The sequence below is a fragment of the Ceratotherium simum genome, unplaced genomic scaffold (genome assembly GCF_057802395.1).
Source record: "Ceratotherium simum simum isolate JZ-2026a unplaced genomic scaffold, ASM5780239v1 HiC_scaffold_49, whole genome shotgun sequence".
Lineage (NCBI taxonomy): Eukaryota > Metazoa > Chordata > Mammalia > Perissodactyla > Rhinocerotidae > Ceratotherium > Ceratotherium simum.
Window position 1 is genome coordinate 174580 of NW_028261265.1, and position 27749 is coordinate 202328.

Below are 27749 nucleotides of genomic sequence, written 5' to 3' on the forward strand. Positions count from 1 at the left end.
ATGGTCAGCACGGATTTACAGGTAAGGGATTGTTCTGCTGTCAGGGCTGAACACAGTTGCTTAGAATTTTGTCTTTTTTGTGGTGTTTTCTTTTGCTTTTAAGTGCTGGTAGGAAACCAAGCTTAGCACAGTGCGTGGCACTCAGCATATCCTGGGGAGAAGAGAGGGAGAGGTGGCGGGAGGGAAAGAGAATGCATCTTACAAAATTAATGTAGTTTCATGCCAGGACAAAAAATGATCACGTGACTTGCTCCCAGCAACCCTCCATCCTTTACCCACGGTGGGGATCAGGAGTAGGCTTCTGACTGACCCTCAGAGAACGGCTCCGCCTGGAGGAAGGCCAGGGTCTGTCCCGTGAGAGTTCTGAACGGTTAGGGAGAAGGAAGACGCCAGTCTCGGGCAGAGAGGCCTGGGCACCCAACCCCCAAGGACCCCTGCCCATCCCGCAGCGTGCAGCCTGGGCCGGCTCCCCCCAAGGCGGCTGTCAACCTCTCCCACGACACCCCGCCTCCGCCCCGCCCCTCCACGACGCCCCGCCCCTCCACGGCCGTCTGCCCCGCCCATTCACGGCTCCCCGCCCCGCCCCCTGCACGGCGTCGGGGCGCCGTGTTCACCTGCGGTGCGTGGTGGGGCCGTCGCCCCCCGACAACCCGCCCCTCCCCTCCGCGCGCTGGCCCGAGGCGGCGCGGGGCGAGCGTGGCGGCGGCGGCGGCGTGCGCCAGGCCTCCGCACGGTCCGCGCCCCTGGCGAGCCCCGACTACTAGGAGAGGCTGGGCCGCCTCCAGCGCGGGCTGCGGGACAGGTGCGGCCTACCCGAGGCGGGGCCGGGCATCGGCCGGCGCCGAGGGTCGACTGGTGCCCTGCCCTCTGTCCTTCCCACTCGCCCCGCCCGTGGGTCCCCTGGGCCTGGGTCCGCCCGCGACGGCCCCCAAGCTCCCACTGGGGCCTGGAGGACAGAGTTACCAGAGAGACCCCCTTGTTGGAGATCTCCCGCTGGAGGACCGGCCGCGTCACTGAATTTGCCCGGAAGTGGGAGTAGGAGTTCTCCTGCCTGTCACTCTCAGTCAAGCCTCGTGAATTTCTCTCGTTCCCTTCTACACGCCGCCTCCGCAGTCTCTTCAAATTGTCATCCCACCCTGACAGCTGCACTGCATCAGTGGTGACAGGTCCAGGAACGCAGGCCGGTGAGTGTGTGTGTGTTTGTCAAACATATGCCCTATTTAAATGAGGGAGACTTTCTGAGGGCCGTAGTTCCAGCGAAGGGATGAAATTTCCAGACAGAGAAGTCCAGCTTCTGGAGTATGCATGATACCTTGATTAAGACATGAAAGATGAGAACCGCTGAAGACAGCTAGATCTAAGAGCACATAAAGAAAGAAAATTAAAAAGCACTTTGCTGTAAATAACCACATAAAAGATAAGTTGTTGGAACTATTATTTAGCTGCTAAATTAATTGGTGTTGGAAATCTCATTAGTTGACAAGAAAGGAAATAGATGTTTGGATCTCTTGATAAACAAAAGGTTTAATGAGTGTTAAAGTTACAAAATCATTTTAGTGAAGAGAGCTGTGTGTGTGTAACAATGCTAAAATGACAACAATAGTTACGTGTAAGGTAAAGGCAGAAGTAAGTGGTTTTGAAAAGGAAGGAATTATATTGGTTTTATGCTAGATTTAATTTTTGTCAAATATTTATAGAGCATCTACAACAGGCCTCCTTAATTGTCCTCACCATATTTTACTCTTTAATCTTTTTCTACATCCTATTTTCTTTCTGACATACCGTCACTCACCCACCCCAGGAACCTCCTCAACTCCAGCTTTTGAAAAATCACTTCCTTCAGTGGCTTCCCTGCACTAAGTATTGATCAGCCTGTTCCCTAACTCATGCAACCTCGGCATTCTTGAAGGACTCTAGATAGTGGCTTGAGTGACTTGCTCCCTGCCTAGATGGAGAATTCCAGGAGCTCAGAAACCATATCTAGCTGAAGCTTTAGCTGATAATAGAGTACCTTAGGTGGAGGAGGGGCTTGATATATGTTTGTTCAAGGAATGGAAGAAATCCCAAGTCAACCAGCTAATGTCCAGGAGGTATAAATGTCTTGTATAGAACATTAGCCACACATTGCCACTAAATAATGACCATGTTCCAGTCAACCAGGAATAGTGGACAGTGTGATATTTCAAAGATGATATTGTGTCTGCATATACTTGATAATTAAAAGACAAGACATTGCTCTGTGCATCAGTACACTTAAAGTGCTTTTTTTTAAAGAAAAAAAAAACCCAGTTTCTTTAATGTTGTTTGTTAGGTTGTGTTTAAAATGAAACCATTGGGGCCAGCCCCATGGCTTAGCGGTTAAGTGCGTGCCCTCCGCTACTGGCGGCCGAGGTTCGGATTCTGGGCGTGCACTGACACACCACTTCTCTGGCCATGCTGAGGCCACGTCCCACATACAGCAACTAGAAGGATGTGCAGCTATGACATACAACTATCTACTGGGGCTTTGGGGAGAAAAAAAAAAGGAGGAGGATTGGCAATAGATGTTAGCTCAGAGCCAGTCTTCCTCAGCAAAAAGAAGAGTATTAGCATGGATGTTAGCTCAGGGCTGATCTTCCTCACACACACACACACACAAAAACCCATTATATAAGATTAAATACATTAAAAGAAATCACCAGGGGGAAGAACAATAAGAATAATAAAATAATTTTTTGTGTGTGTGTGTGAAGATCAGCCCTGAGCTAACATCTGCCAATCCTCCTCTTTTTGCTGAGGAAGACTGGCCCTGGGCTAACATCCGTGCCCATCTTCCTCCACTTTATATGGGACGCCGCCACAGCATGGCTTGACAAGCAGTGCGTCAGTGCACGTCCGGGATCCGAACCCACGAACCCCGGGCCGGCGCAGCGGAGCGTGCGCATTTAACCGCTTGCGCCACCAGGCCGGCCCCTAAAATAAATTTTAAAATTTCAATTCTGCCCCAAGGTTCCTTAACCATTTTGAAAAACTAAAGTTTGGTTTATAGATTCAAACCAATTTAAGCTATTGTCCCAGCCCCAAAGTGAAATCTTATACTGAAGTCCAGCTCCAAGTTAAAAAGCAAACAAACAAATAATAAATTCACCTCTGGGTGTGGGTGTAATTTTTTTCTTTACATTTTACTAATTTATTTTTATTGAGGTCACGTTGGTTTGTAACATTATATAAATTTCAGGTGTACATCATTATATTTCGACTTCTGTATAGAGTCCATCGTGTTCACCACCCAAAGTCTAGTTTCCATCCGTCACTGTACACATGTCCTGCTTTACCCCTTTCACCCTCCCCACACTCCTCTTCCACTCTGGTAACCACCAATCTGTTCTCTGTACTGTGTGTGTGTTCGTTTTTTGAGTTTTTTTTTTTTAACTGCTTTTTGACTCTGTTCTCTTAGAATAGTAGCTTAGTTACCCCAGGCCTTTAGTTATTTGTATCTCTTAGCCCAAGTTCTAAATTTTAAAATGTCACTGGTTCAAATGGCATTCTTTTTGAACTAAGTTAATTGTGAGTTATCATTTTTGCTTCCTGTGCTAGGAACACCTGGCTGTTTATAGTCCTTATGGTATAATAACTGTGTAATGATTATTACTTAATGTTTAACACTTAATGCTTTAACTATTAAGCAAGGTGAGGCTGTTGAAATTGTATAAGGAATTTGAGTCAAATTTTATAGCCTATTCATGGTTCTGCCTTTGGAGGTTGGTTTTATTTTTAAGTCAGTACAGATCTGTTGCTGTGTGTACTCATTTTTCATTTTAAAAGTCCATGACTAATTCTAATGCATAGTTAATAAGTACAGAGGCGAATAATTTTGGATACACAGAAAAGTGCGGTAGAAACATGGAAACCTGGGTTCCAGTCTGTGAACTGTTGTGTGACCTTGAGCAGGTCGTTCAGCCTCTCTGAACCTTGGTTCTTCACAGAAATGAGAGGCCTTGACTAATATGTCAAGTATGGCCACAGATTTTTTTTTCTCTAGTAAATAAAGAGCCTCAAAGTAAAAAAGTTGAAAGCTGTAGTTTTGTGAACCAACAGATAATGAATATCATTGTCTGTACCCTATTTGAGTGTTTGAATGTACCTGTTTTTCTTAACCAATCCTGCTGACCACAAGGACCATTGTCTCCTAAAGCTCCAGAAATTTACAGGCTATGACCTTGGGTAGCCACAGCTGCTTTATCAGTCCACAGATTTCCTGGGAGTGAGAGAGAAAAACAACCTGCCCTTTCTCAGCCCTCTTAGAGGTGGGTCATTGCAATGTTAGCTGGTCTAATAACTGGGCTTTTCCCTGTACTTGGTGTGTTTCTAGCCCAGATTGTCTTAGCTGTAGTCACACATAGATGTAATTTTATATTCTGAATTTTTTCCTTTTTGTATCAGTGTTTTCTTTGCATTGTGGGAAGGTCGTTGAATCTACAAGAGCCTGATGGAATGACTCTGTACAGTGCATATAGTGCCACAAGTGTGGTAGAAACATGTAAGTGGAGTTGACACTTACAATTATATAAAAACATCTGTTTAAAAGGCCCATTAACCAGCCCCAGTGTTTTCAATACCAATATTGATTCAGGGTGAGATATCGTAAAGGTCCAGAAATTGATGCTGAGGTATTAGTTGAGTAAAGCTGAAGATGATATTGATACAAAAACTGAATAACAGGTGGCTTAAAAGGAGGAAACTAAACCACATACTACACTTTAAGGACCACCCAGCTGTGTAAAACTTCGAAAGGTCCAAGTGAGGGGTGCAGGTGCCTGAAACCATTGGCAGTGGGTACATATCCCGGGGCTGGATGTTCCAAAGATTCTGAAACAGAGATTTAATCTGTAGGAATTGCAAGATGATCCTCCCAATAATCCTTTCTCTGGCTTTTTATTGGGGTAGATATCTTGTTTTAAGTCTTAAATTTAAAACATATGAAAGACAGCACTCAGAGACACTGCTGCATGGATGATGAGGTTAGAAAATGGGCCTGTGATGCAGAGTGAATTAGAGTAGCATCATTTTGCCTGGAATAGAAGGCCAAGAGGTGTTTGTGGTTTTTCAGTGTAGGAAGTGTCATGCTAGAGAAGAAGTTTGACCAGTCTGTCCCTACTGGAGATAGAGCAAGAACAAAGAAGTTTTATGTTCTTTATTAAAAAGAACTTGCTGCTCGTGAGGTGGTGGATTCCCAAAGAGACTGTGGTCCTTCTTCACTAGAAGTCAGAGGTAAATTGTTACAATTATTTTGAAATGAGTTCAAGCTTACAGAAAAGTTGCAAGTAGAGGACAAAGACCTCTAATATTTCCCTCACCCAGATTCCTCAACTCTTAACATTTTGTTATATTTTCTCTTTCTCTTTCTATTTAAAATTATTAATCTTTTCTGAACCATTTGAGAACTGGTGCCCCATCATTCCTAAGCACTCCAGTGCATAGTTCCAAAAAGCAAGGATGCTCTCTCTGTGATCACCATATAACCCTCCCAGTCAGGAAATCAATGCTGATATACCAATCCACAGACCCAGTCAAATTTCACCAACTGTCCTAGCACTGTCTTTTTTATCGTCTGGTCCAGGAGTCCATCTGTGAACCCATTTGCCATGTCTCTTCAGTCTCTCCCCATCTGTGCCTATTCCTCAGTCTTTCCCTGCCTTTCCTGTTCCTGACAGTTTCATAGAGAACAGCTTTCATTCTGGGGAGTGAGCCTCAAGCTGGGTCCATCTGATGTTTCTTCATGACCAGATTCCAGTCATGCTTTCTTGGCAGAAATTCCACAGAAGTAAAGCATGACATCAGAGGCACAAGGTCATAGATGCCTTTAAGGGTCTGTCTCATAATTTAGTGACAAATTGCTCACTCTGTCCGGACATTTGTTTTTCATGAACTAAGTATCCTATTGATCACTGAACCTTAGAAGGGAGGAAAGTGACAAATAAAAATTTCTAACATGGAAGCGATTATACCATGTTTCTTTCACTTCTCTTCTGAGTTCAGTCTTCTTAATGAGAAAATAAAGATCTGTGTGAAGCTATTAGATTAAAAATTTGTGTTTCTGTAAATTTTTTTTTTCCTTTTTTTTTTTAACGTAGGCATACCCCAACTGAGGAAGAGATTATTCCCCAAGCAAAGATTCAGTGTTTGGATTTTGGACCCCATTTTCCCATTAAAAGAATTTTGGTTAAATGATGGTTTCCATTCTAGATTATGCTAAGCAAAGAAATTTACTTAACCTATAATTTAGCTAACAGAGTAACTTTTGGGCTTTTTTTTTTCTCTGAAGGAAAACAGAAACTAATAATTAAGAGCTCACAAATGGAATGTGGGCTCAGCCCCTGTCCCTCAGGGGGCCAAGCTAGGCTCACCTTCTGTTGGACTCCTTGTCGTTGATTCAGTCTTTTCTTTAGCATTTTTCTCTCAGACATTATGTGATTTCTCTTTTGGCCTTTAGTTCTTGTTAACTTAGATTCGCAGTTTGGCTTCAGTTAGATGGGATTGAAGCTGGTACTTTGGTGGTGGTTGAGCGGGGCCCTCTGTGGTTAAACTTCCCAAGGACTCTTTTTGGGACTGAGATGGCTTCTCATTTAGCAGTTTTACCCCTAGCCCCTTGGTTTTGGCTGCTACCACCCCTGCTGCCCAGTTTCCCCTACCTCTTGCCCAGGCTGGGTGTGCAGGGTAAGCTCTGTCCTCTAGCTGACTGCCAGCACTCACCTGATCATCACAGGATAGCAGTCAGTGACAAATCACGGCGATGTTACAAAGTTGTAAAAAGAAATCCCCCCAAATTTGAAGTAATAGTGTTAGGGGGCCTAGTCTTCATTAAATGTGAGTGAGGGCAGGTCTACTTTTCAGAGACCTCTTCCTAACTCAGCTACTTGGCTCTGCCCAGGCTTGTCTAGTTGGGAACAGAGCAAGCCACCAGTCTTCAATCTAGGGTGGATTTGTGGAGGCATTGTGTCCAGACCTGGTGGGATCCCCATCGCTCAACTGTCACCGTCTCAGAGAAGTCTGGCCATATCATATTTTACATATTTATCTTGTTTATTGTCTCTCCTTCCCCCTAGAATGTCAGCTGCCTGAGGGCAGGGGCCTTGGTTGGTGTACACCGGATTAGTCTCCAGACCTAGAACAGTGCCTGGCTCATCATGGCACTCAAGAAATACTTGCTGAGTGATTGAACCTGCTTCCCAGCCTTTTCTTACTGCATTTCCCCATTTACTTTGAGAATCTTGTTTTTGCTTCATTTCAGTGTCCTTTTTGCTTTTTAGACTTCCGTGATGACTGCTAAGTATTTTTGTCTTGAGTTTCAAACAGAGCTGGCATTTTCTGCTTCTTAGAGAGGCCAGAGAAGCATTCTTACAAAGGTGTGATTTCAAAGAAGATCATGTTCTAAATCCAACTGCCTATTACTTATCAGTGTAATTATTCATAAAACATTTTCTTTCTGTATTATAGTGAAAAGAAGAGATTGGACCTGGAAAAGAAACTTTATGAACATAATCAATCTGACATATGCAGGTAAGAAAGGACAGTGGTAACAGTTTTTAAACCAATTTGCATATGTTAGTCAATAAAAATTTAACCCTAATATATGTTACAAATACCATAGTTACAGTACTTTTACCATTCTCTTATTTCTAATGTGTAGCAGTTTCACCTAAACATTGCAATTTAGTATAATCACTGTCAAATGTAAGAATAAATTTGGTTAAAATTAGTATAAGATAAAAATTATCTTATTTTCATCATTCAGTATTTGTGTTATCTCAGGAATCTATTTTGCTTAAATGTCTTAAGAATAAGATGGATTATAGGCCGGCCCAGTGGCGTAGTGGTTGAGTTTCCGTGCTCCGCTGCGGCAGCCCGGGGTTTGCTGGTTCAGATCCTGGGTGCAGACCTACCTACGCATGGCTCGTTAAGCCGTGCTGAGGCAGCATCCCACATAGAAGAACTAGAAGGACCTACAACTAGGATATACAACTATGTACTGGGGCTTTGGGGATAAAAATAAATTAATTAAATAAATAAATTTAAAGAAGAAAATTTGAAAAAAAAAAAAAAAGACGCCTTATAGTCTTTCTTTCTTTTTGGCCACAATTTAAACACCTTGAGCCTGTGTATTGATTAAGGCATAATTGCTGTAGCTGGCCTTTCAACAAACTGTTGTAGGCAGGGTTACATGGTGTCTCACTTATTCATGGATATATGATAATGACAGTTAAAATTACTATGAGCAGTGGATAATATACATGTTATCCTTTTTATGTTACTTAATCTAATATTAAGAGCAAAATGTTAATATTTTTAATTCTATTTTATAGAAACTGAACTTCATCCTTAAGCCAGATGTATGGTGTTACCTCCAATATTGTTCATATGAAAAATTTCTGGCTATTATAGCATTTAATCTGTGATTTATTTACATCATAATATGAGTGAGAAATGAAAACATCTCATCCAGAAGAGAGAGAAGCCAAGAATATTTTAAAACCAAATCATCTATCTATTCCATTTATTTCCTCATCTTCAAGTTTATTCTTTGGTTTTAAGATTTAGTGTACTTCCAAAGGTACCAGTCAGGTAGCCATATGTCTCTAGTAGCTCTAGAAGAGACAAGAAGAGCCAGTGAGATGGTGGAAGAAGTAGCAGTGTTGTAGATGCCATGGCCTCAGAAGTGGGCCCCAGTCTGAAGGAGTCCAGGGCAGCTGCCATTTTTCTAGCCTCTGGCTAAAGGAGCAGAAGACAGGGTCTAGACTTTTCCTGCATCCTATTCTTGGGTGGCTTCCTGGTGTAATGGTGGTGGGAGGGGTGAGGTGAGAGAAGAATGGGAACCTTTACCAAGCCATCATTTTGCTGAGTTTGTTCCCCTCGCTCAGCCTCTTGTTGCTTCCTGGAAGAGAGAAGGTATGATTTGCCAAAAATATGCTGTCTTTGACTGCCCGAAGGATAAAATCTAAACTGTCTAACATGGCTGTTTCAATCTGGTTCCCCATGGGAGGCAGAGTATGAGAGGAGGGTTTGCGTGTAGGTGGTAATTTGTAGGAAGTAGTCACATAAAACTGAAGAGGAGGGCTGGGCAGAATGAAGTAGGAGCTGATCACTGCTGTGGGAACCTAGGGTTCCATCCCTCCAGGTTTTCAGAGGAGCCATGTAGTCTGCCCCTCTTCTCCCCACAAGTGTCCACTGAAGGCAAGGAAGAGGGGGCTGTTTACCTACTGGTTCCTGACCCCTGTTGGTCAGGGCTGTCCCAGGAGGTGTTGACTCCTCACATCCAGGCTTTCCGTGCTGCAGCCCTGGTAGCACCTGATGCACCTGAGGCAGGTGCTGCCAGGTTCACTGCATACAGCAGGTTGCTGCAGCTGTGGCTGGTAGAAGAAAAGGTGGGCCAGGAGGATGTGAGGAGGACATGAGAGGTGTCTGGTACAGGGGCTTCCCAGACCCTCCATTATCTGCCCCTGTTTAATTCTCATCATCACCACCCTTGTCAGCCTCCCCCTAAAATTCTTCATGGACCAAAATTCCAGTTTCTGAAGCATGACCAGATCTTTTGTAGCACAGTGTAAGCAGGTAGGCTCTGTCTTCAGGCGCCTCAGTTCAGTCCAAGTCCCACCACTTCTTCGCCCTATGACCTTGGGATGATTACTTCAACTTTCTGTGCGTCCATTTCTTCATCTGTCAAATGGGGATAAGGATGTTTATGAGAACTTAATGAGTTAATACATATAGAACCTTAAAGCAGTGTCTGACCCAGAGAGTCAATAATTTATTATTCATCACTATTTTTGTCAATATCATCATTATTCTTATTTATTACTTTTGAGCCGTCTAACGTGCTAGTTCCCCTGCCTGAATGTTCTCCCCTCGTCTTTTTACTCTTGCTTTCCCCAATTTTGGGTTAACTCTTACCCATCCTTCAGGTCTTAGCTGAAAAGTAATTTCCACTGTGAAAGCCTCCTTGAGTCCTTCTGCTAGGTTAGGGTGTCCAGTCTGTCAGGGTCCCTGACAGGTATTGTACTTACCTGATTGTTTTCCCTGTTGACCCTAGCTGAGTGGCTTTCATATTCATATTCAGAGCCCTGAATATATGAATGATTGCACGGATGCGTGGATGAGTTGCTTATGTGGTCAGCTTTGAAGGTTATTGTGGAGGCAAGAATGAAACTAGAATTTGGATGGAGAAGGCATGGTTACTATTGTACCTGTTCCAGGTGGACACTGGCCACCCCTGGCAGCTTTACCAAGTGCCTGCATGTGAAAGATAGTACATTTGGGTCTTCCTCCATTACTGTTGCTTGTGTCGAAAATGGCAGATATGGGCAGCAGTAAAACCAGTCTCAGGTTTTTTGTTCAGAAGGAAAAATGGGAACAGCCAACCAAGATTAAAGCACAGTATTAGGATGGTAAGGAAGTTTTTAAAAATTATTGGCCCAGGGGTAGCCTGTTGGTTAATTTTGGACGTCTCCAGTATCTTTGCAAATCTGTGTTTTGAGGGTGAACATTTTTGTGGTGTTTAACTTATTTTTGCTTGCTAAAAGAATGTTGAATAATTTATTGAGCCAAGAATAGAAATGCTACATACCGGGTACTCTTTTATGATTTAAATACTTGTAAAGGAGAAAGAGCTAGAATTAGCAGTGTTGGTTCTTTGAGAAGAATGGGCTGCACAACTTGAGCTATCCAGCATTACACTTTTGATGACAGTCTCTAAAGGTTTTTTCACAATTTGAGTAAAGTTACAGTCCATATATTATTATAAAATATTTGGGAGGTGACGTCAGCATCGTGATGGAGCGAGCTCTCCCCTTAGACTCTCCCCACTAAGATACAACAAAAAGGACATTCATATACCAAAAGAGGACACTCACACAACACACAAGACATCTGAGAGACCCACCCAGCTATACATCTGAACGTGGAGGTGCTGGACACCCCCCCAGAGGAAGTGGAAGGAGGTAAGGAGAGCTCCTCTTGCTCCCCAATGGCAGTGACCTCGGGACCGCATGGCTTGCAGAGAGAGGGGGAGAGGCGGCCCTCTGTGGGAAAACTGTGACTCTCCAAGTTCGCTCACAGCCCATGGGAAACCCCCACACAGAGGTGACTGAACTGTTGAGGGGTATCTTCATCAAGCTAGCACCCCAGGAGAGCAGATAGCAAAGGAAGAGCGAGAAGCCCCTGGGATTGGGCAGGCAAAAGAAAGCATCCCTCCCCCTGTCCAGTGCTCCAGCACAGCCAGTCGGCCAAAGTATCCATGGATCACTGTGGGCTCAGAATATACAGCTCTTGACCCCCACCCAGTGGTGGCAGGTGGAAGCTGCAACCAGATACTATCATGCGGAGACACAAATCCACACCGTCAAACAGTGTGAAAAAATATATTAAATATCCAGACCAGAAGGAAAGTGACAAGCACCCAGAAGTCAATCCTGAAGGCACAGAAACCTATAATCTAAATGACAGAACATTCAAAATAGCTATCATGGGGGCTGGCCCAGTGGAGTAGCAGTTAAGTTCACACGTTCTCTTTTGGCGGCCCAGGGTTCGCCAGTAGGTATCCTGGGCACGGACCTACTCACCGCTCCTCAAGACGTGATGAGGCTGCATGCCACATAGAAGAACTAGAAGGACCTACAACTAGGATATATGACTGTGTACTGGGGCTTTGGTGATAAAAAAGAAAAAGAGGAAGATGGCAACGGATGTTAGCTCAGGGCCAATCTTCCTCAAAAGAAAAACAAAACACAAAATAGCTATCATAAAAAGGCTCTATGAGTTACAAGAAAATACAGATAGACAGTTCAATGAAATGAGGAACTTCTTCACAAAAGAGATTGAAACTATAAAGAAAGCCAGTCAGAAATGTTGGAGATGAAAAACACAATGGAGGAGATAAAGAAAAGTCTGGAATCTTTAAAGAACAGAGCTGAGAGTATGGAGGATAGAATTAGAAATCTAGAGGATAGGAATGCAGAAATGCTCCAGATGGAGGAGAAGACAGAACTAAGACTAAAAAAAAGAGAAGAAATTCTGCAAGAAATATCTGACTCATTTAGGAAATGCAACATAAGGATTATAGGTATTCGAGAAGGAAAAGAGAGGGGAAAAAGGAGCAGAGAGCTTGTTCAAAGAAATAATAACTGAGAACAGTCCAAACCTGGGGAAGTTTGAAGTTTTTCCAAACCTCTCCAAGGCATGTAATAGTAAAGCTGGCAAAAGTCAATGACAAAGAAAAAATATTAAGGGCAGCAAGGCAGAAGAGAGTAAGGTACAAAGGAACTCCTATCAGGCTCTCAGCGGATTTCACAGCAGAAACTCTACAGGCTAGGAGAGAGTGGAATGATATATTCAAAATTCTGAAAGACAAAAACTTTCAGCCAAGAATATCCAGCAAAAATATCCTTCAGATATGATGGAGAAATAAAAACTTTCCCAGATAAACAAAAGCTAAGAGAGTTCATTGCGACAAGACCCCCACTACAAGAAATGCTCAAGAAGGCCCTCATACCTGGAAAAAAAAAAGGGGGGGGGATACAAATCCGTGAGCAAGGAGAAAACTAGGTAAACAAAATCAGAAAAATTGAAGCTCTCTATCAGAACAGGTTAGCAAATAATTATAACAGCAAAGATAAAGGGAAGGAAAACACCAAAAATAAATATAATCTTGTCATTTTAACCACAAACCATAACACAAGATGGAATAAGTTGGGACAATAATAACTTAGAAGGGGAAGAGGAAACGGATGGAATTGACTTAGTCTAAGGAAATAAGAGACTATCAGAAAACGGACTATCTCATCTATGTGATTTTTTATACAAACCTCATGGTAACTACTAAGCAAATAATCAGAACACAGACATGTATGATAAATAAAGAGAAAACTAAGAAAACCATCATAGAGAACTACCAAACTGAATTGGTAGTCCAAAACACACAGGACGAGAAACAAAGGAAGTGCAGAAGAACCAGAAAATAGGTGATAAACTAGTAGCATTAAGCCCTGATATATCAATAATAACTCTAAATGTAAATAGATTGAATTCTCCAATCAAAAGACACAGAGTGGTGGGATGGATTAAAAAACAAGACCCCACAATATGCTGCCTCCAGGAAACACATCTCAGCTCTAAAGACAAATACAGGCTCCGAGTGAAGGGATGGAAGATGATACTCAAAGCTAATGGCAAATAAAAGAAAGCAGCTGTTGCCATACTTATATCAGACAAAGTAGACTTCAAGATAAAACAGGTAATGAGAGACAAAGAGGGGCAATATATAATGATAAAAGAGTCACTCCACCAAGAAGGCATGTCACTTATAAATATATATTCACCCAACAGAGGAACACCAAAGTACATACAGCAACTATTAACAAACCTCAAAGGGATATTAACAACAACACAATAATAGTAGGGGACCTTAACATCCCACTTACATCGATGGATAGGTCATCCAGACAGAAAGTCAATAGGAAATAGTGGACTTAAATGAAAAACTAGACCAGATGGACTTAATAGATATATAGAGAGCACTCCATCCAAACACAGCAGAATACACAGTCTTCTCAAGTGCTCATGGAACATTCTCGAGAATAGACCATATGTTGGGAAACAAGGCAAGCCTCCATAAATTCAAGAAGATTGAAATCATAATAAGCCAAATTTTATTCTTTTTGTTGCGATTGTAAATGAGATTGTATTCCTGAGTTCTCTTTCTGTCAGTTCGTTATTAGAGTATAGAAATGCAACTGATTTTTGTAAGCTGATTTTGTACCTTGCAACTTTGCTGTCGTTGTTGATTATTTCTAATAGTTTTCTGATGGATTCTTTAGGGTTTTCTATATATAAAATCATGTCATCTGCAAACAGCGAGAGTTTCACTTCTTCATTGCCTATTTGGATTCCTTTTATTCCTTTTTCTTGCCTAATTGCTCTGGCCAGAACCTCCAGTACTGTGTTGAATAAGAGTGGTGAGAGTGGGCACCCTTGTCTTGTCCCTGTTCTCAGAAGGGTGGCTTTCAGTTTTTCCCCATTGAGTATGATGTTGGCTGTGGGTTTGTCATATATGGCCTTTATTATGTTGAGATACTTTCCTTCTATACCCATTTTGTTGAGACTTTTTATCATAAAGGGATGTTGGATATTGTCAAAAGCCTTCTCTGCATCTATTGAGATGATCATATGGTTTTTATTCCTCGTTTTGTTAATGTGGTGTATCACGTTGATTGATTTGCGGATGTTGAACCATCCCTGTGTCCCTGGTATAAATCCCACTCGATCATGGTGTGTGATCTTTTTAATGTATTGCTGGATTCGGTTTGCCAATGTTTTGTTGAGGATTTTTGCATCTATGTTCCTCAATGATATTGGCCTGTAATTTTCCTTCTTTGTATTGTCCTTGCCTGGCTTTGGTATCAGAGTGATGTTGGCCTCATAGAATGAGTTAGGAAGTGTTCCATCTTCCTCTATTTTGGAATAGTTTGAGAAGGATAGGTTTTAAATCTTCTTTGAATGTTTGGTAAAATTCTCCAGAGAAGCCATCTGGTCCTGGACTTTTATTTTTTGGGAGGTTTTTGATTACTGTTTCAATCTCTTTACATGTGATTTGTCTGTTCAGATTCTCTATTTCTTCTTGATTCAGTTTTGGAAGGTTGTATGAGTCTAAGAATTTATCCATTTCTTCTAGATGTCCAATTTGTTGGCATATGGTTTTTCATAGTATTCTCTTATAATCCTTTGTATTTCTGTGGTGTCCATTGTAATTTCTCCTCTTTCATTTCTAATTTTATTTATTTGAGCCTTGTCTCCTTTTTCCTTAGTAAGTCTGGCTAAAGGTTTGTCAATTTTGTTTATCTTCTCAAAGAACCAGCTCTTTGTTTCATTGATCTTTTCTACTGTTTTTTAATGGTGACAAAGGGGCCATACTAATGTAAGGTGCTAATCACAGGGAAAATTTGGTGTGAAGTATATGGGAACTCTGTATTATCATCACAATTTTCTGTAAATCTAAAACTATTCTAACATTAAAATTTTATTTAACAATTTTTTAAAAATAAAGGCAGGGCTCCCTGATATCAATAAGCCTCGTGAAAATGCATTCATTAATAATCAGAGGAAGCACCCCCCACATGCTTGTACATACACACACACACACACACACACACACACACACACACACAAACACAAACTCGGGCACAGGGAGGGAGCCCCGGATCTGACTCTGACATCTCAATGAACAGATTCCAAAAAGCAATTACACTGCCAAGTATTATGCTAAAACAATTATTGAAATTGCTAGTCAAAAACAGTTAATGGAATAATTAAGACAGATTGAGCTAAAAGCTGATTTAAAATTAACCTGATGCGTGCATGCTATCTAAATAATGACTCTCTCCTATGAGCTAGCCTCTCATTAAAATCAAATTCCACTGGGAGAAATTACACACTTGCACCGTGATTGGGAAGAACAGGCCACGTTCACTCAACCACTGATGGAACTGGAGGGTCATCAGACGAGGTAAATGGAAATGAGTGTCCTGTCCTTCCAGGTGCGCTGTGATCTGTCTCAGTAACAAGCCACCTCCCTCCCATTTTTCCCTTTGAAAATGATGGAAACTCATTAAAATTGCATCAGCTCAGGACCCCAAACCACTAGGTGCCTGAGTGGGCACATCTGAAGCTTCCAAAGGGAAAGATCAGAAGGGAGGGGCCGTGGGCTGGGGTCCCGTGGACGCACTGCGGGCAGGGAAGGGAGCTGAGCAGCTCTGAAAATGAGGCCCCTCAAGCACTTGAGGAAACTCGATGGCTTCCACCCCTCGTTTCTCTAAAGGTGAGAAAACCCATGCTTGTTGGAGACCAAACTCCAGGCGGGTGGCAGAGGCAGGAGCTCTTTTCAGCGTAATGCTTTTCCCCACCCAGCACCTTCTCCTTTCCACTGCCGTATCCAGATGGAAAGAACTCATGGTGAGGTTTGTGGGTCTACAGGCCTGGAGCACACCTTGCTCCTGAGTTTAGCCCAGGGGTGTCCCAGTCTGAGTGAGCACTTTTCGCTTGTCCCCATATCCCTAGCCGGCTGCCTGCCACTGGCTAACCTAGGATCCTGTGGTGTGTGCGCCCATGTTGGGGGACGCACCTGAGAAGGCCCGCCCTGCTGGAGGAGGGTCATGGGCATCCCTCCCTCCAAGGGCCCTGGCTCCTGACAAGAAGGTCTCAGCTGATGTCTGGAACACAGGGGTGTAGGCTCCTTGTTCCTTGTAAACCCCTGGAGTTACCTTGATAACATTTTTTTAAATGGATCCCCTGCTCAGCATTTTTATGAGATAAAGAGTTTCCCCCATTAAAATTATTCAAGTTTAGTAATAATATATTCTTGGGACAAGCAGGAAAACACAGGATGCTCCAAAATGATCCATTACTTGGAGGATTTTAAAATTCTAATGAGAGAAACCACTCTCTCTCATTGTTCATCCTCTTGGCCATCAGCAGGATTAGTCTGGGAGAAGGACAAGGCAGGAATTGGGTACATTCCTTATTTATCCCTCTGATTTATCCAGAGTTTTTCTTTTCTTCAAAGAGAAATCTCTGGGCTCTGCAGGGCTTGTCAGTGGTGATGTCAGGCAACTCTGAGACTGTGCAGAGCAGGAGGATGAGAACAGGGGAGGGAGAAGAGGAAGAGCTGGGACCATCACTTCCCATCACAGGCTGAGGCTGAGTTAATCTCCACCTAGGTCAGGATCCCAGGAATCGGATGTCATCGGCCTTGTCACACCGTGGGGGTTGGGAACAGAGAACAGCCAAGTCGCCACGGCCACTTTCAGAGAAATAAACAAAGTGGGAGGGCACCACTGGGAGCCAGTTTGAAAATGGTCACTAATGTGAAATAATAAGACACACTTTTCAGAAAAGTGAAGACAATTCTTTTGGTTCTCAGACTCGCAAACACCGTGTGTTCTTTAGGAGCAGACTGAAGCCGTTGACCTCTAGGGTGATTGTGAAAGGAATTTGGGCTCCGTCACTGTTTCTGAATAAGTCAGAACAGTCCAGCACTCACTCCTTGGCAATGCGGAAGATGACCAGTGTCCAGGTGCTGTGGGGTTGAGACCTCTATCACTCAGGGCATCCTGCCAGGCAGAGGGGGCTGGCCTGGTGGCCACTAGACCTTTATCAGATGTGGGATTTGCAAATATTTTCTGCCATTTTGGATTGTGGATTATCTTTTTTCCTTCTTAATATTCTCCTTTTATGCACAAAAGTTTTTCATTTTGAAGTCCAATTTGTCTAATTTTTCTTTTGTTACTTGTGCTTTTGGTGTTATATCTAAGAAATCATTGCCAAATTCAAGTCACAAAGATTTACTCCTATGTTTTCTTCTATGAGTTTTATAATTTTGACTCTTATATGTAGGCCTTGGATCCATTTTGAACTCATTTTGTGGATGGTGTGAGGTGAGGGTCCAGCTTCACGCTTTTGCATGTGGGTGTCCCGTTGTTCCAGCACCTGTACTAACTGTTTGTGTGTTTCTTCGGATTTTTCCTCATGTATGATTCTATCTGCATAAAGAGGCATAAAGAGGCAACTCTACTGCATTTCCAATTGTTGTGATTTTTATTTTTATTTTATTTCAAACTGTCTGTGCCTTTATATTTAAAGTGCAATTTTTGTAGATAGTATACATTTGGGTCTTATTTTTATATCCCTTCTGAGAATCTCGGCCTTTAACTGAACTCTTCGGTCCACTAATGTGTAAAATGATGAGCAAACAAGATGGTGGGATAGGACTTTCAAGCACAGGTTGTTCAGCAAGAGCCTTGAACAAAAAGAACAAAGTTGGAGGCATCACACTTCCTGACTTCAAAATATACTACAAAGCTATGGGAGCCAGCCCAGTAGCATAGTGGTTAAGTTCGCCTGCTCCACTTCAGAGGCCCAGGGTTCACAGGTTCAGATCCTGGGCGCAGACCTACACACTGCTCATCAAGCCATGCTGTGGTGGTGCCCCACATACCAAAAATAGACGAATATGGGAACAGATGTTAGCTCAGGGCTAATCTTCCTCACCAAAACATATATATGTATACTACAAAGCCATAGTAATCAAAACAGCATGGCACCGGCATTAAAACAGACACACAGACCGATGGAACAGAAGAGAGAGCCCAGAAATAACTCCATGCATTTATGGTAAATTGATCTTTGACAAAGTTGTCAAGAATACACAATGGGGAAAGGATAGTCTCTTCAACAAATAGTGTTGGGAAAACTGGTTTTCCACACATGGAAGAACTGAACCCTTACCTCACTCTTTATGTAAAAATTAACTCAAAATGGATTAAAGACTTAAATTTAAGACCTGAGACCATAAAACTATTAGAAGAAAATATAGGAGAAAAACTCGAGATTGGTCTGGGTAATGCTTTTTTTGGACATGACCCCAAAAGCAGAGGCAACAAAAGTAAAAGTAGACTAATGGGATTCATTCAAACTAAAAAGCTTCTGCACAGCAAAGGAAATCATCAACAGAGTGAAAAGACAACTTACAGAATGGGAGAAAATATTTGCAAACTGTAATCTGATGAGGGGTTAATATCTAAAATATAGAAAGAACTCATACAACTCAATAGCAAGAAACAAGTAACTCAGCTGAAAAATGAGCAAAGGATATGAATAAACATTTCTCAAAAGAAGACATATGAATGGCCAACAGATACATGAAAAGGTGCTCAACATCACTAGTCATCAGGGAAATGCAAATCAAAACCACAATCAGATATCACCTCACACCTGTTAGAATGGCCATCATCAAAAACACAAAAAATAACATGTCTTGTTGAGGATGTGGAGAAAAGGGAACCCTTGTGCACCATTGGTGGAAATGTAAATTGGTGTGGCCACTGCGGAAACCAGTATGCAGGTTCCTCAAAAAATTAGCAATAGTATCAATAGAACACCTTGGTATGATTGATAGAACCAATCATTGTACATAAAACAGATCTGCACATATATGATAAATAAAAGAACGTAAGGGAAAAAATTAACAGTAGAACTACCACGTGATCCAACAGTCCCACTCCTGGGATATATCCAAAGGAAATGCAATCAGTATTTCAAAGAGATATCTGCACCCCCATGTTCACTGCAGCATTAATCACAGTAGTCGAGATATGGAAACAACCCAAGTGTCCGTTGACAGATGAATGGATAAAGAAGATGTGGTACATATACACAACAGAATATTATTCAATCATGAGAAAGAAGGAAATCCTGCCATTTGTGACAACACGGACGAGCCTGGAGGACATTAAGCTAAACGAAACAAGCCAGACAGACAAATATGGTATAATCTCACTTATACGTGGAATCTAAAAAAACAAAAAAACACATGGAACTCATAGCAGCAGAGATTAGAACGGTTACCAGGGGCTGGGGTTGAGGGGGGGAGATGGTGGTCAGGGGTACAAAGCTGCAGTGACGCGGGTTGAATAAGTCCAGAGATCTAACGTACAGCACGATGACCACAGTTAATACTACTGTGCTGAATACTTGAGATCCGCTAAAAGAGTAGCTGGGTGCTCTCATCACAAAAAAATGGTAACTGTGTGAGGAGATGAGGTGTCAATTAGCTTGACTGCAGTAGTTATTTCACTACGTATATGTACATCAAATCAGCATTGGATACTTTAAAATATATAATTTTTATTAAAAATATATAAAATTAAAAATAAATAGCTATTGACATAGTTTTGGGTCTGTAACTTTATTTCTTTTTTCTATTCGTTTCCTCCAGTTTTTTCCCCTTTATTTGTCTTTTTAAAACTTTCCTACTGGTTTTTTCAAAGGAAGTAATGGAGACATGATTCACATGCTATAAAAGTCAAGTTTTTTTATTTTACCGTACTATTTGTTATGAACACACACATTCATAAACCACCACAGAAATCAAGACAGAAAACAGCTCTGCTGCTCCCAAAATTCCCTGTCTGCCCCTTGTGGCAGCCCCTCCTCCCCACTAGCCAACACTGATCTGCTCCCTATCAGTAGTTCTGCTTCTTCCTGAATCTCACAGGGATGGGATCACACACTATGTAACAACTTTTTGAGCTTTACCTTCTTTACTTAGCAGATTGTATTTGATATTCATCCATTTCGTCTCACATATAAAATGCTTATTCCTTTTCATTACTGAATAATATTCCATTGGATGGATGTGCCACCTATTTACTAGCTGAAGAACATTTATATCTACAGTTTGTCTGTTTGGGTTGTTTCCAGTTTTTGGAAATTGTGAATAAGTCTGCTATAAACATCAACATACAGATTTTTGTGTGAACGTAACATTTTTATTCTCTTTGACATATATCCAAGAATAAGATTACTGGATCAGAAAGATTACATGGTCAACATTTCTTTAACTTTACAAGCAACTCTCAAAATGTTTTCCAATATGGCTGAAACCTTCTACTTTCCCAGCAGGAGTGTACGAGCATTCTGGTTGCTCTGTTTGCTCTGCATCCTTGCCAGTACTTGATATTGTTGCTAATTTTTTAAGCCATTCTGAAAGGTGCACACATGTATCTCATTGTGGTTTTAATTTGAATTTCTCTGATGACTGATGATGTTGAGCATTTTTTCCTGTACTTTCATTCCATTTGTGTATCATTTTTGCTGAAGTGCCTCTTCAAATCTTTTGCCAGTTTTTTACGAGGTTGTTTGTTTTGTTATTCAGATTTAAGAGTTCTTCATATACACTGAATAAAAAGCCTTCACAGATATGTGTTGCAGAAATGGTTTCTCCCAGTTTTTGACTTGTTTTCCTTCTCTCAACAGTGTCTTTTGAAGAGAAGATGTTCTTAGTTTTGATAAAGTTTAACTAAACAAAATTTGTTATGGGTGTGCTTTTGGTTTCCTACCTGAGAAGTCTTTGCCTAATCCAAGGTCATGAATATTTTCTCCTAGAAGATTTATAGTTTTAGATTTTACACTTACTGCTATGATTCACTTTGAGTTAATTTTTGTATGTGGTGTGAGACATGGGTCCAAGGATTTGGGGGTTTTGTTTTGTTTTGAGTTATATATTATGGTGGATATTTTTGCATATGAATATTCAATTTTTCCAGTGCCTCTTTTTGAAAATACCATTCTTTCTCCATTAAGTTATTTTAGCAACTTTGTCAAATATCAATTGCTCATACATGTGTGGTTCTGTTTCTGGATTCTCTCTTCTGTTCCACTGATCTGTGTGTTTATTCATTCACCAGCACACTATTGATTATCGTAATGTTATAATATGCCTGGAAAGCAGGTAGTTTAAGGCCTCCAACTTTGTTCTTCTTTTTCAAAATTGTTTTGGCTATTCTAATTACTTTGCCTACTCAAATAAATTGTAGAATCAACTTCCTAGTTTCTACCAAAAATATGCTGGAATTGTAATTGGTATAGATGAACTTAAGGAAAATTAATATTTAAAATACTGAGTCTTCCAATCCACGAACACTGTATATTTCTGCTGGGGTCTGAATGCTTATGTCCTCCCAAAATTCACATGTTGAAATCCTAACCCCCAAGGTTGAGAGTGTTAGAAGGTGGGGCCTCTGGGAGGTGCTTGTGTCATGTGGGTCGAGCCCTCATGAACAAGATTAGTGCCTTTATAACAAAAGAGGCTCCAGAGAGGGCCCTTGTCCCCTCCACCGTGTGAGGACACAGCAAGAAGGCACCAGCTATGAACCAGGAAGCGGGCTGTCACCAGAATGTGACCGTGCTGGCGCCTTGATCTTGGACTCTCAGCCTCCAGAACTGTGGGAAATAAATGTCTGTTGTTTATAAGCTATCCAGTCTGTGGGTTTTTTTATAGCAGCCCGAATAGACTAAGACCATTTCCCTGCTTATTGAAGTTTTCTTTTACTTCTTCCATCAGTGTTTTGTAGTTTTCAGCATAGAGATTCTACAGGCATATTATAGGATTTATTCCTAAATATGTTATGATTTTTGTTGCTATTGTAAGTTGCACTTTAAAAATGTCAATTTCTGGGGGCCGGCCTGGTGGCGCAGTTGTTAAGTTCGCATACTTCACTTCCACGGCCCTGGGTTCTCGGGTTCAGATCCTGGGCATGGATCTATACACTGCTCATCAAGCCATGCTGTGGCAGCATCCCATACAAAGTAGAAGAAGATTGGCACAGGTGTGAGCTCAGGGACCATCTTCCTCAAGCAAAAGAAAAAACATGTTAATTTCCAATCATTTATTGCCACTGTATAGAAATACAAATGATTTTTGTGTGTTGACTTTGTATCCTATGACCTTGTTACACTCATTTATGAATTCCAGTAGCCTTTTTTTTTTTTGTTATATTCTTAAGGATTTTTTATGTAGACAGTCATGTCATCTGTGAAAAAAGACAGTTTTACTCCTTCCTTTCCAATCTGTATGCCTTTTATTTGATTTTCTTGCTATTTCACACCAACTAAGAATCCAGTGTGGTGTTAACTGGGGACAATGAGAGCGGATGTCTCTGCCTTGATCCTGACTTACAGGGGAAGCCTTTAGTCTCACTGTCTGTGATGACTGCAAGTTCTCAGGGACGCCTTGTATCAAGTTAGAGAAGTTCCCTCTACTTCTACTTTCCTGGACTTTTATAAATGGATGTAGAATTTCTTCAAATGCATTTTCTGCATGTCACATGATTTTCTTCTTTACTCTGGTGATGTGGTGGATTACATTGTTTTATTTTTTGTCCTATTGGCTATTTTTTTTTTCAGTCATTTCTCCAGGGTTCACAATCTCCATCTCTAACTTTTCCTGTTCCACTTACAATGAACATTTTAGTACTTCAGGTAAAATATGGAAATAGTGCAGCCATATTGGGCCACCCCGCCCATCCTTTATGCTGTAGTAACTGTATGTACTGCATCTACATATCTTATGAACCTCAGAAGAAAATATTATCATTTTTTAAAGACTTTATTTTTTTAGAGCAGTTTTTGTTTCACAACAAAATTGAGTGTTTGGTACATATATGCCCTGCTCCCATATGCACAGCCCCCCCACTATCAACTTTGCCCATCGGATGGTGTATTTGTTACAGATGACGAACCTGCACTGACATGTCATCATCACCCAAAGTCCACAGTTTACACCAGGTTCATTCTCACTGTTGTGCATTCTGTGGGTTTGGACAGATGTCTAATGACATGTATCCACCATTACTGTGTCATACAGAATAGTTTCACTGCCCTAAAATCCCTCTATGCTCACCTATTCATCCTTCTACCCTCCCCATAATATTACAGTTTTTACTGTAAGTTGTGTGTATTATACAAAAGTTAGAAGGAGAAAGCAGAAAAAATGAGTAGCCTTTGACATTTACCTAGATATTTACCATTTCTGAAGCTACTTATTCCATTCTGAGGATCTGAGATTCCTTTTCTGGTATAATTTCCCTTCTCCTAAAGAATTTCCTTTAGCATCTTCTGTTGTAGAGATTTGCTGGTAATAATTTCTCTTAGTTTCTCTAAATCTGAAAATGCTGTCTTTCAACAGTGATTTTCGAAGGATATTTTTGCTGGATATACGATTCTGCATTGACAGGTCTTTTTTTCTCTCTCTCTCAACACTTTAAATCTCTTTTCTCATTCTCTTCTGGTCCCCATAGTTTCTGATGAGAAGTCAGCTATTAATCAAATCATTATTCCCCTCTGTGTGAAGTGTCATTTTTCTCTGTTGCTTCCAACATTTGCTTTTCGGCCTTGGTATCCAGCTGCTTGATCTGATGTGTCTCTATGTGGGACTGTCTTCATTCTGCTTGGTGTTAGTTGAGCATCATATTTGCAAATGTCTATCTTCCATCACTTGGATAATTCCAGCCACTATTTCTTCAAGTATTTTTGTCTGCACATTCTCTCTCTCCATTCCTTCTTTGAGGCCGACCACATGTATATTAAAGTTTGATCTTACCTAAGAGTGACTGAGGCTCTGTTATTTTTCCACCCTTTTTTCTATTTTCCATGTTAATTTCTATTGCTCTACTTAAATTCCATGTAAAGAATTTGTTATTTCTAATATTGTATTTTTCAATTCTAAAATTTTCTTTTTTAAATTTTTCTCCTGAGATTTCCTACTCTTTCATTTGCTACAAGCATGTTTGTTTACCTTCATGGAGGATAGTTATGACAACCACTTTAAAATCTTTGTTTAATACTTATGCTTTCAGCCAAGATGAAATAACAGGGAACTAATTTACCCTTCTTCCCACAACAACCGAAAATTTTGGGGAACATATATGAAACAGTAGTTTTCACACAGTGGGTCTCAGGCAGCAGAGTTCAGTGACCCCTGAGAGACCTGGAACTGACAAGGTGGGCCCTGTGATGGCCCTGCTGCCTGGAGAGAGAATTCCAGGCTCCAGCACAGGGAAGGAGAACCCAGGTGGACCCCTGAGCTCTCCCTGAGTTGAAGAGATGGCACTGGGTGTCCTGGGAGGCTGAGGTGACTAGAGCACATACGGAAGACCACCCAAGAAGTGAGAACTGCAGCAAGAGAGAACTTCACAGATTCTCCGTGGGCCCACTGCATCTTCCACTGAGTAATGACCAGTGCACCCATGTGAGGAAACTACCCAACACTACAGAATCAAACACCAAAAAATTAGAGGAAATAATTCTTGGAGCTCACACAGACAGGAATGGTTTGGGTTCAACCAGTCCACACATGGCTTAGGAAAGCCCCATAACTCGCAGGAGATTGTGTCCAGTATTCAGAGTGGCCTCAGTGGTGGAACACAGTCAGCCCTGGACTAAAGGTTACTCAGATCCCACCTAACAAAGCTTAGAATCAGCCTGAATGTTTCCAATTGTTTCAAAGTAACACAACTCTGTCCCAGGAAACAGCTCAAGAATATTTTTAGGAGTACAAACTATCCAGGTTCCAACAAGGAAAAATACACAATGTCTACCAGCCAACCAAAAATTACCTGGTATGCAAAAAAGCAGAAAAACACATCGTGTAATGAGGAGACAAATCACTCAATTGATACTGACCACAAATAGCACAGATGACGTAATTCATAGACAAAGATGGGATGTTATTACTGTCATCATATTCCACATGTTCAAGAAGTTAGAGACAAGACTGACAATGTAGGGGGTCGGGGGTGGGTGAAATAGGTGAGGGGATAAGAGGTACAAACTTCCAGTCATAAAATGAATAAGTCATGGGGATGGGATTACATCATGGGGAACAAAGTCAACAATATTGTCATAACTTTGTATGGTGACAGATGGAACTAGATTTATCATGGTGATCACTTTATAATGTATATAAATGTCAAATCACTATGCGGTGCACCTGAAACTATCATAATATTGTATGTCAATACTTCAGTAAAAAAAAGAAAAGGCTGATGATGTTAAGTAGAAATATGGAAGATATGAAAAAGACCCAAAAACTTTTAGAGATGAAATGTCTGTAATTAAACATCTGTAATGAAAACTTACTAGATGAGATTAAGAGCAAATCAGTCAAAAGATTAATGAACTTGAAGACATACCATAGAAACCATTCAAAATAAAATACAGAGAGAAAATAGACCAAAGAAAATGAACAGAAAGTTAACTGCAGGACAACTTCAAATGGCCTAAAATATATGTAATCAGAGTCCCAGAAAGAGAAAGAGAAGAAAACAGAAAAAACAATTTGAGGAAATAATGACTGAAAATTTTCCATATTTTATTAAAAAAAAAAAACTATAAACCCACATATCCAAGATACTTAATGAACCCCAAGTCTAAGAAGTATGCAGAAGGTACATCATAATTAAATTGCTTAAATAGGGTGATAACAAGATAATCATGAAATCAGACAGGAGATAAAAAGACCTGCTGAGTGCAGAGGAACAAAGGTTAGAATGAAGGCAGATCTCTTACTGGAACTGAGGCCAGAGCAGAGTGAAGCAAGGTCTTCAGAGTATTGAGAGAAAAAGCTGCTAATTTATGATTCTATGCCTGGCAGCAAAGGGTACAAATAAGATAAAATATCAACTTTCTCAGACACACAAGAGCTGAGATAATTCACGGTCACCAGCGGATCAGCGCTGAGAGATGCTGAAGGAAAATGACACAATATGGAAACCTTATGTGAAGAAAGGGATAGAGAGCACTTTCTGTGGGGTATGTAACATGTCGAATAAAACGTGTGACAACATGGACACGGAGGCTGCAGTGGGGGTGGGAGAGTACTGTTGTGAGGTTGTTCAGGCGTCATGAAGTGGTCTGATATTATTTGAAGATAAACTGTGAAAAGTTAAAGATGTGTACTGTAAACCCTAAGGCATGCACACACACGCACACACACAGCAAAGACTCATCCAGAATAAGCCAAAAAAGATGATTAAATGGAATCATAAAAAATACTTAAATTATCCAAAAAAAAGCAGTCTAAGAGGAAAAAGCAAACAAAAAACAGATTGGTCAAATAAGAAACAAATCGCAGGATAGATTCAAATCTAACTATTATCAGCAGTAACATTAGATGACAGTGGTCTAAAAACCCCATTTAAAAGGCATAATTTGTCAGATTGAATAAGAAAGCAAACTCAACTACATGCTGCCTACCCCAAACCCACTTTAAATATAAAAACACAAATAAATTAAAAATAAAGAGATTGGAAAAACATGCCATGCTAACACTAGTTGAAAGAAAGCTGGAGAAGCTATACTAATACTAGATAAAGCAGATTTCAGGCACAGTGAATATGACTGGGAATAAAGGAGGTCGTTGTGAAATACAAAAGGGTCCATTATCCATAATACAGACTGTTTATGCACCTAATAACCGAGCTTTATGGCACATGAAGAAAAATCCTTAGCTGCCAGTTCCAACACCTGGGTCATCTTGGGATCTATCTCAGTTGATCCTCTTTTCTCTTAATAATGTGTCCCATTTACTTGATTTTTGGATGTTGGGTGATTTTGCACTGTGTCCTGGACATTATGAATGTGGTGTGGTGGAAATTCTGGATTCTGTTATTTTCCACCAATGACTGTGTCTCTTGGTTCAGCAGGTAGTGATCTCAGCTGGTCTTGAACCGCAAACTGGCTCCTGGCTGCAGCTCCAGCCTCGGTTCAGATCTTCTGTTGTTAGCGAGTGGCTTGCGCATGCGTGGTTCAGTCCGTCAGAAAGGTGAGGGCAGAGTCTGAAGTTTCCCCTGCACATTTCTTCCCCTCCTGCCATCCCCCTCCCTCTTCAGTGACCATGTCCGGGACTAGGTGCCTGGAGAAACTCAAAGGTGGGTTTGGAAGCAATTAACTGTTATTCCAAGCTGTTTCTTTTCCTTTTGTAGGTTAAGGAGATGTAACCACCAGCCATCCTGAAACTGACCAAATGAGGCACTCAAGGGAGATGTAACCACCAGCCATCCTGAAACTGACCAAATGAGGCACTCAAGGGAGATGTAACCACCAGCCATCCTGAAACTGACCAAGCCTCACCACAAGAGCTATGCCCATGACCTTTGCTTTATTTTTAATGCAAAGATCTCTCCAGGAGGAGCTTAGGCCTCATTATGTGGAAGCATGTTCTCCAACTGAGCCTGTGCAAGTGAATACCCCCACCTCTCCCTTTTGAATATTATTCCCCAACTGAAATAAAAGTTCCTGCTTCCCTTAGTTCTGGGACGCCATGACTTTGGAAATGATTCCTCACGGCCTCCTATTTGCTGCAAATACAGTTTACTTTGTGAGACAAC

At 41.2% G+C, this 27749-nt stretch overlaps 1 protein-coding gene and 1 long non-coding RNA gene across 2 annotated transcripts; both read left to right on the top strand.

Moving 5' to 3' along the window:
* On the top strand, positions 1–27749 carry LOC147911175 (uncharacterized). The gene is made up of 6 exons (XM_087428456.1): positions 1–21; positions 376–802; positions 7477–7539; positions 17419–17459; positions 27063–27184; positions 27345–27749. Exons 1-6 carry the CDS (start codon positions 1–3, stop codon positions 27373–27375), a joined length of 705 nt encoding a protein of 234 aa, XP_087284582.1. The 3' UTR covers positions 27376–27749.
* LOC147911176 (uncharacterized) lies at positions 809–5174 on the top strand. Its single transcript, XR_015551448.1, has 3 exons — positions 809–1184; positions 4175–4286; positions 4423–5174. It is a non-coding gene; the product is annotated as an uncharacterized LOC147911176 (long non-coding RNA).

Coding starts and splice junctions, on each gene's coding strand:
- LOC147911175 (XM_087428456.1), top strand. CDS start 1: ATGGTCAGCACGGATTTACAG. Junction 803..7,476: donor CAGCGCGGGCTGCGGGACAG/GTGCGGCCTACC, acceptor TCTGTATTATAG/TGAAAAGAAGAGATTGGACC. Junction 7,540..17,418: donor AATCAATCTGACATATGCAG/GTAAGAAAGGAC, acceptor TCTTATATGTAG/GCCTTGGATCCATTTTGAAC.